The following is a 9,015-nucleotide window of genomic DNA, read 5'->3' as shown; positions in this document are numbered from 1 at the left end:
ATTTCCTTCAGTGCGCCCCTGAAGGTAGCACTTCCCAGTGCCACCCCGGCGGAGTCCAATCCCGGACATGGCGCATGTGAAGCAGTACGTCATCGCGACGAGTCGACGACGAGGATGCGGGCTGGGAATCGTTGACGTCGAGAACAAATTCTATGCAAATTTAGCTTTTTTAAAATGCTTGGATTGTGATTTCTTATATATGAAGGAACCTTTAGTCCATGGCTAGGAACATGATTCAGAATCGTAACAGATTCTCTTAACCTTTAAGGGGTTTAACAAAATGGCGTCATTCCGGATGTGCAAAAAATGGTCCATATGTTTCCTGATCTCATCTACCCTTCTATATATGTCATGCTGTCTAGTGTAAAAGGATTCAAGAAAATCATGGTTTCATCATTAGCAGAAAGTAACAGACGCATGATGGTACGAAGCTCTCCGAAGTTGTTTTGGAATGAAGTCCCGGATAGGATAATTAGCTTTTTGGTACGAAGGTCAGCAATAGCCTTCCGAATATCACTATTTGGAAGACCTTTGCTGAACTTCATACCAAAAAACGAATTATCCTATTAGGAACTCCGTTCCAGAACAACTTTGAAGAACTTCGTATCATTATGCGCTTGTTTCTTATGAAGCCATGGATTTCTTCAATACTTTGACAGTACTAGACAACGTGACATATAGAAGGATATGTAGATGAGATCAGGAAAAAATTGGATCAACTTGTGCACATCCATAATTGGGGCATTCTTGATAAATCCCTTAAATGACTAAGAGAATACATTGTATACATACATATACTAATTACAAATACATAACAAACTTTTGCAAATACAACATTAAAATATGCGACGTTTGCAAATACTTATTGCTATACATTGGATCAAATGTCAAAATTCCTCAACTTTTTTATATCTAACATTTATCTAGCTATAACTAAAAGTACAAAAAACTAAAAAAACATTTATCTAACATTTCTATAACTAAAATTATAAAAAAATAAAAAAATAAAAAAACAGAAAATAAGAATGTGTGTGTGTGTTCATGCATGTGTGCGTGTGTGCGGGCCGGATGGGAGGGGCGGCCATGGCGGCAGGGGCTCACAGCGGGGCGACGGCCGGCTGGTCGAGGCGAGTTGTCGGTGACGGCGACTGTGACGGCGATGGCGATGGCACGCAGGTCGAGGAGGGGCGGCGCAACAGGGGCGACGATGGCGTGGGTGGCGTGTCGGGGGCGGCGACGGCGTCGAGGCAGGCGGTGCGTCAGGGGCGGTGATCTCCTCTGTGTAGTGGTCGAAGAAGCAGAGAGAAACTGAAAAAAATTCAAGTATTGTATATATATGCGGAGGCCTTTAGTCCAGGCTGGAAAGGTCAATTTTTGTCAGGCCATGCGGCGGGAAGTCAGAGCTATAGTCACGGTTGGTGGCTCCAATCGGGACTAAGTCAGTCCCGATTGGAGCCACCAACCGCGACTAAAGGTGGTGTGATGCTAGGGGAGGGCTCAGAGTTTCCAATGTACAGACCCAAGCTTATGTGTTTTCAATGCCTTATCTGGGATCTCCTTGTACATGTTAGCCATAGAGTTGTGGTCTTTCTTCTTCTTGGCATAGACATCCAAGTCATCTTCATGCTCTTCAGGGGCATTTATCAACTTCGCCCACTCATCAACAGTTGATTGGTACCTTGTACCCTCTAACATCCAAACTATTCTACCATCTAGATAAAAATGAGCCATGGAGTAGAATTGCACGATGAGTTCATCATTCCATTTTGTCAGCTTCTGACCCACAAACTTGTCAACACCACATGCTCTGAAGCTCTCATGTACACCTGGAAAGTAATCTTCATTCTCATCAATGTATTCCCTATCAATCCACTTCATATCACAGACTATGGCCTTCTTGTCAAGCAGGATAGTTTCATAAAAATCTTGTTGTTCTTTGGTGTGGAACCTGTAGTCCACTGCAGTATTCCTCCTCACAACATAAGGGTCATTTTGTCTCTAAAGTCTGAGACATGCATCCTTCCTGATGCTCATATCTTCTGCCACTGGATGGCTGTCATCATGATCTAGAGGTGAAGGCGGTCGGGGTGGTGGTGCAGCGTGCTATCGACCAGGAGGTCGCCGGTACGAATCCGGGTGCGCACACATTTGTAGTGTTTACAATAAGGAAAAAAAAGGTAAAATGGGCGATGCCTGTTCCGTTCTCAAAAGCTTGTTTAGCTCCGCCGTGGGTGCTTTCTGGGAGTAGTAGCAGGATATAGAACGCGTTCCTATGGCCGCGGGAACACGCCCGTTGATAGTACGTTTTGGTTCACATGATTGAACATATAAAGGATGAGCCCCTGCGCCCAACTAGCGTCCGTGGCCACGTCTCCTTTTTGCTTTTTGCGCGTGAATTACTGTAGCAGCATGGAGATGGGGCGCTCGGGACTCTTTCCCCTCCTCTTGCCTCCGCGATTGCCTCCTCCCCTCTCCTCTCTCTCTCTCCCGTCTCCTCCCTCTCAACCCTCGCTGCCACCACCCACCCTCTACTGCTCCACCACGCACCCTCCTCCCCTCTGGATCAGGTGCAGGCCAGCCGGTGCGCGCAGGCGGCGGCGCTCCACTCGAGGGCAAAGGGAGGCAACGGCGACGGTAGCCGCCGTGGACACCCGCGGCTATGGTGAGCCCCTGCGCCACCGCCCTCTCTCCTCTCCTCCCCTACTCCCTCACCCATCTCTCTCCCCCGCAGACGAACCCCGCCGCCAGGAGGCCGCCATGGAGGCCCGTCCCGAGCTCGCGTCACCGCTCCTCCGGTGACCCTCGTTGCGCCTGGATCCGGGCGGATCCGACGATTCCCCAACGCGCAGGCGGGCCAGCACGCGACGCTAGGCGGAGGAGCCCTCCCATGGCAGTGTCAATGTACGTGTGTGTGTGGATAAATTTCGACAGGATATGCAACCAATCTGATTGTGGATATGTTGTATATGGAAATGATGCTATAAATCTGCTTATAATAATTTTGTGATGCTCAGATTTGTTCAGATAGGCTCATTTTTTCAGTAAAAAGTTTCTTCCCCAATTTCATTGCAAAAAAATTGGGTTGCATAATAATAACCTTCAAAATAGTAAGTTCTACTATAGAGTCTACTCATGATGATTTCAGATTAATTATTAATAGCTGTTGTTTGGTCATTTCGTAGAATGCTTCTGGTATTAATCATATTGTCACTTGGATTGATTCATTCATTTTTAGGCAATACTCAGCTGTTCATGGCAAGATACTTTTAGGAATAAATTCAGTCGTACTGCGCACTTTTTGTATTTCATGTCTATTGAGTAACACTATGACAATAAGCTAATCTGGCACGGAAGGAGCATTTTTTACTTTTGTTTTTGCTGCCCAGTTAATGTTTATGGGTAAATCTTACCAAATTATTTTCTGAGATTGCCAAACGAAACAGAACCCCAATAATATGCATGTCTTTTCGCTGTGACATAATGTTCTGATTAGCCTGTAGTTATCTGTTGCATTCCCTTCTGTGATAGATATCCCATATTTGCAACGGTACAACTCAAGGCATTATATAATCATGTGTTATTCTAGAATATAACCAAGGTGAACTTTTTCGGTTATATATATATATATATATATATAGTGTTACTATTCAGCATCTATATAGGGTCGATTCATCATATTCATTTGCAGCCAATTTGAACATATTCATCATATTAGTGATTCATCATATTCATAGTGATGGGGCCTACGTTACTATTCATCATATATATACTAGTGATCTGCATAAATGGATGTCTCTTTTTTTAAGTATTTTCATATTTTGATTCCTGCCAATTTGATGTATCAACAAGTACTCTCAGCAAAAATCAGTATACGCACCACATAAATAGGTTTTAAAAACTTTCAGGCTGAATGAAGAATGAATGTGGAGCAACTCACCATGTTAACTCTGTAGGGTGGTGGGTTTGCCATAGGATATGCACTGGCCAGTGTGCGCATGCCGGTGTACGCGCACATGATGTACCTCAAGATCTCAGTTCTCACTATGACCATAGGTATGCTCAATGGTTTGGCCTGAACTTTAAATTAGTCATGTGCTGCATTTGTGGTCATGCAGGTGCAGCTAACAACAGAAATCCAATTGATGACTGTTGATTATGCTATTGCTTATGGGGCCTTTCTTAAGAGTTGAGAAGGTAGTTAAATTCCTTTTCTTTACTGAACCTATGATAATTGGCACTAGACATCACACAGACTGGTTCTGAAGTGCTATGTACAAAAGGCTAGAATAGTTGTATCCCAATCTGCTTGAGCTGTAACAATACCTAAACAAAAGAACTAGAAGTACGGTTGTAGAAACAACTGTCCTATTTATTCTGTTATGTTCCGCCATGGTACAAGTGGTGAGCAAAATCTGAAGTTAAAGGAGGCATTGACGGCTCTTTGTTACCATGTTCATTTTTGGTTTCAATGATTTCGATGATGAATTCGCACGTCTCAATGTCTTCCTCTGGCTTAGCATGCAATTCCAATGTTAGATACTTATTTGTACAGAAGATAAGCATATAATCCTCTATAGTGAATAGGCAGAGCAACAGCAAAGGCCTGCCGGTGTGAATTTCTCAGAATGGGAATTGCTACAGTGGCGGCGACGACACATCAGCAGCGGCGGTGCAGCAGTATGGTACCCTGCCTCCACCTTGCCACCAGCCTCCTCTACCTCGCGATGGTGGCGTCTCCGACCTCCAACTCTGGTAACCCCATCCTCCTCTGCGACCCATGTGATATTTTTCTTGCTACAAACCACATTGTCTGCTACTTTTTACTCTTCAGTTATGTTCTGCACTTTTGTGGCTACCTGACCACCAATTGTTAAATTAGTAATACTTGGAAACTGGTTCTTACAATGACATTTACCTAAGTTATGGAAAATTCATAATTCATCAGTTATTTTAGATAATACTAAAAAACAAGATAGAGTAAGATACAGAAGTGTAAAAGAAAGTGGATTCATCAGATGATACATGAGTCCCTAATTCCGAATCAAGAGATTTGTTGTGGAATTTGTCAATTCAGTAAAGTAATAATATTAAGAACTAGATCATCTAATCCCATTGAATGAAAAAATGAAATTCAATTTTCAGGGAAATTTTTGAATAAGAGATAAATAAACAATTGAATTTGAAAAAAAACTTCTTTCTATTTTGGATAATTTCTTTTTCAATAGGACCCTCTTTTTGGAGTGAACGATCGAATATTCCCCTATTCCTTCTTATTTTAACTGATTGTATTCCATATGGAATAAGAGGAGAACAAAAGCATTCGACGACCTGCCAAGGGGCTGTTAAAAAAAAGAAAGCTCTTCCTTGAATTTACTTTATTTTTCTTCCTTTTTCGAACTCTAACCAAAGTAGATTCGAAGACGAGTCACTTCAATTATCCTTTTAAGTTCTATTCTATCTTCTGTCTTTCCCTATTTCATCTCGTAAAGTTCCGCGCTCGCAGTTTGGTCAAGAAAGTTAGACCTAATCCAACAAACAATACAAGGATGAATTACGAATTATGAAAGGATAGATTTCACATATACTTGTCCTTGTATTGTGTCAGTATGAGAATATCCTTCCTAAATTATTTATCCAAACCTATTGATCATTAACTTAGATTTTCCCAAGATTTTGGCTGCTATTCCGAATTACTCTATTATTCCAAAGCCAATGAAAAGTAAGTAGAACATACAAAAATGGGGTTTTCTATTGATGCCTTGAGTAACATATAGCTTACTTATAGACAAAAAAAAGTAATTATGTTTCGGAACCAGGCAAAACCAGATTGCTGTGCCATAGGAAGGATAGCTATACTAATTCGGTATACTCAAAATACACCTTTGGTACAAAATTGACAATCTCACAAGGATGAAATATCAGTAATTTTCTATTTACTGGTTGATCCCATCTTTTACGGAATCAATTCCTTTTTTGAATGTACAAAAATTTTGGGAGTTCAGCATGTCTGGAAGATCGGGAGAACGTTCTTTTGCTGATATTATCACCAGGGTTATTCATAGCATTACTATACCTTCCCTATTCATTGCGGGTTGGTTATTTGTCAGTACGGGTTTAGCTTATGACGTGTTTGGAAGTCCTAGGCCAAACGAGTATTTCACGGAAAGCCGACAAGGAATTCCATTAATAACCGACCATTTTGATTCTTTAGAACAACTCAATGAATTTAGTAGATCCTTTTAGGAGGCCCTCAATGACCATAGATCGAACCTATCCTATTTTTATAGTGCGATGGCTGGCTATTCACGGACTAGCTGTACCTACTGTTTTTTCTTGGGATCAATATCAGCAATGCAGTTCATCCAACGATAAAACAAATTCCAACTATAGAACTATGACTCAATCAAACCTGAATGAACAAAATGTTGAATTGAATCGTACCAGTCTATACTGGGGTTTATTACTCATTTTTGTACTTGTTGTTTTATTTTCCAATTACTTCTTCAATTGAGAGAAAGAAAGAGACTAATAAGAATTCTCTTATCCCATTTGGAAGGATACCATCCTTATAACTACCCATGACTGTTTTTGTCTCTAGCATGACCAATTGATAAAATGTGGAGGAAAGTAGGGGAAATGGCCGATACTTTTGGAAGAATTCCTCTTTGGCTGGTAGGTACTGTAGCTGGTATTGCTGTGATTGGTTTAGTAGGTGTATTCTTTTATGGTTCATATTCTCGATTGGGTTCATCTCTATAGTAATCGGAGGGACCAGATTGTAAACATGAAAAAGTAGGAGCTTAGCGGGTCCATACCCCCCTTTATCTGATTAGAGCGGAAAGGACCCGTGGAATTTTTACTCTTATAACACGAATTGAATCTATTCGATTCACTCATATGAAGCAACAAGAAAAAGAGATCACTCGAGGATCCAATATCTTATTCCACGAAGGAAGTATCCTGAAAATCCTTGATTTAGTTTCGAGTAATAAACTAATAAAACCTTAATCAAAACTATTCAACTAGCCTAAAAATAAAAAAAACCTTCAATGGAAGAGTTTACTTTTTTTTTGCAAAATTTTAGTAAATTTGAAGTTGAACTTAATTAAACAAGCCAAGCAATTTGCTCACAATCACAAGAAATTTTTCCCCCGCCATATTTTCTTCCCCTCTGTTTGTCCACTACCTCGGCTAAACCTAAGCAAAAGAAAAAGAGGTCCAAGAGATAGACCCGAATAAAGAAGAAATAGTAATCTTTGACGAATTAGGAAGAAAAAGGATTCTTATTTTGATACAAGAAGAATCGGCACAAGAAAAAGGCTTTTTCTTGTGCCGAATAGACGATTAAGAAGACCTGCAATCCCTCCAAAAAAGAAGAAATTTTAATTTTATTGTTCTCGCCTTTGCCTTGGATTCTCTTCTTTTACATGGGATATAAATAAGGAATTCCAGACATCTCATAAACAAAAAGCAGTCTAAACAAAAAAAGGATTTCCAAAATAGATCATAGATAATTCTAGCAATTGCCAATAAATCGAGGCTTTTTACCAACTTGATGGTAAGAAATCCCAGGACCTAGAAATTCATTTCGTACAATTGAACCTTTTCAAACTGTTTCTTTTTGAGAACCAAAAAAACTTGTGCCAAAATAACGGATGCGAAGAAGAACAAAAGGCCTTGGACACGTAATGGATCCTGAAGCATGATTTCTGCGTCCCCCTGACCAAAACCTCCCACATTAGGATTGCTTGTTAATGGTTGATCAAGCTTGATGGATTCCCCCTCTGAAACAAGAAGTTCTGGTCCGGGAGGTATAATATCACTCACTTGGCGTCCATCTGATGCATCAACTATGGATATTTCATACCCCCCCCCCCTTTCTTTACGTAGTATTTTTCTTACTATACCTGTTGACGTAGCATTATAGACTGTATTGTTACTCTTCCTACCATCAGGATAGATCTGTCCTCTTCCTCGGTTTCCCCCTACATATATGGGATATTTTAAGAAATGAGCATCTTTCTTCGTAGCAGGATCAGGGGAAAGAATGGGAAAGACAATTTCACTATATTTCTTACCGGGAAAAGGGCCTATCACAAGAATGTTTTTTTTATCGGGACGATAACTCTGAAAAGCGAAATTTCCTATCTTTTCTTTTAACTCAGGGGAAATACGATCGGGCGGTGCTAATTCGAATCCCTCGGGCAAAAATTTTGTTAGTTGCATATTTTTGTGTACACCGCATGAGTTTTGTTAGTTGCATATTTTTTTATGCTAACGTTAGGAAGTCCAATGATGACAATATTCCCCTTAACACGATCATCTTTATAGATATCTGAATAGAATGATATTTTTATCGGCACGGAAAAGAAAAGGTTGATTTCTGCAGTCAGCTAGCTTCTTTTGTGAAGTTCCTTACCCATGCTTCATACGGCTCACTATTTGCTTTCCGTTTTTGGATAGACCATCAACCAAGTTCAAATAAACAAAAACATGTGCAATGCGTTGATGAAACTGGTATTCACCTTTGTTGCTGTAGGCATTCAAGACCTGGCAGGGCTGGGTCAACCGGCCCTTCGTGTTCAAGACCCGGCTCTGATGAGCCTTGACAGCCGTGCTACCTGCTTGGCATATTCATCCTGAGCTGTGTCCGGAACCAGACCAGTAGGGGCACCCTGAGCGAGCACTCGAGGCATGCTGTCAAGTTGGACGAGTGCAACCAGGCCAGCTGCCGTGTGTGTCCATGGTTCATACAGCAAGGTGTTCGCTCATCCTTGGCCAGAACGAGCACTACAAGAGGAACCCCCCCTGCATATTTTTCATTCCTTGATAGATGGTTACATTGTTGTATGTTGGTTAAAGACAATGTTTTTCTTCTCGAATTATGAAACCTCAAACAACACTAAGATATAACCGTTTTGTTCGTTTTGCAATCAAAGCTTCCATCGAATAATGTTTTAGAATTGTGCTCCGTCTTATTCATAAAGTGTGGCTATTTTGTAGATTCATACAAGA

At 40.9% G+C, this 9,015-nt stretch overlaps 1 protein-coding gene across 4 annotated transcripts; it reads left to right on the top strand.

The window, feature by feature from the left end:
* The first annotated feature begins 2,350 nt into the window (after positions 1 to 2,350).
* LOC123105992 (uncharacterized) lies at positions 2,351 to 9,015 on the top strand. Of its 4 annotated transcripts, none has more exons than XR_006451126.1 (5): positions 2,351 to 2,662; positions 2,732 to 2,901; positions 3,954 to 4,194; positions 4,585 to 4,752; positions 8,540 to 9,015. XR_006451126.1 is itself a non-coding variant. In XM_044528185.1 (5 exons), exons 3-5 carry the CDS (start codon positions 3,996 to 3,998, stop codon positions 8,641 to 8,643), a joined length of 330 nt encoding a protein of 109 aa, XP_044384120.1. In that variant the 5' UTR covers positions 2,356 to 2,662; positions 2,732 to 2,901; positions 3,954 to 3,995; the 3' UTR covers positions 8,644 to 9,015. The 4 variants fall into 4 exon arrangements, 1 of the variants encoding a protein (XP_044384120.1); XR_006451125.1 differs by having other exon boundaries at positions 2,352 to 2,662; positions 4,578 to 4,752; XR_006451124.1 differs by having other exon boundaries at positions 2,355 to 2,662; positions 3,954 to 4,053; positions 4,578 to 4,752.

Source organism: Triticum aestivum, chromosome 5A (genome assembly GCF_018294505.1).
Source record: "Triticum aestivum cultivar Chinese Spring chromosome 5A, IWGSC CS RefSeq v2.1, whole genome shotgun sequence".
In the NCBI taxonomy this organism is placed as follows: Eukaryota; Viridiplantae; Streptophyta; class Magnoliopsida; order Poales; family Poaceae; genus Triticum; species Triticum aestivum.
This window is presented reverse-complemented; position numbering and strand designations above follow the sequence as displayed.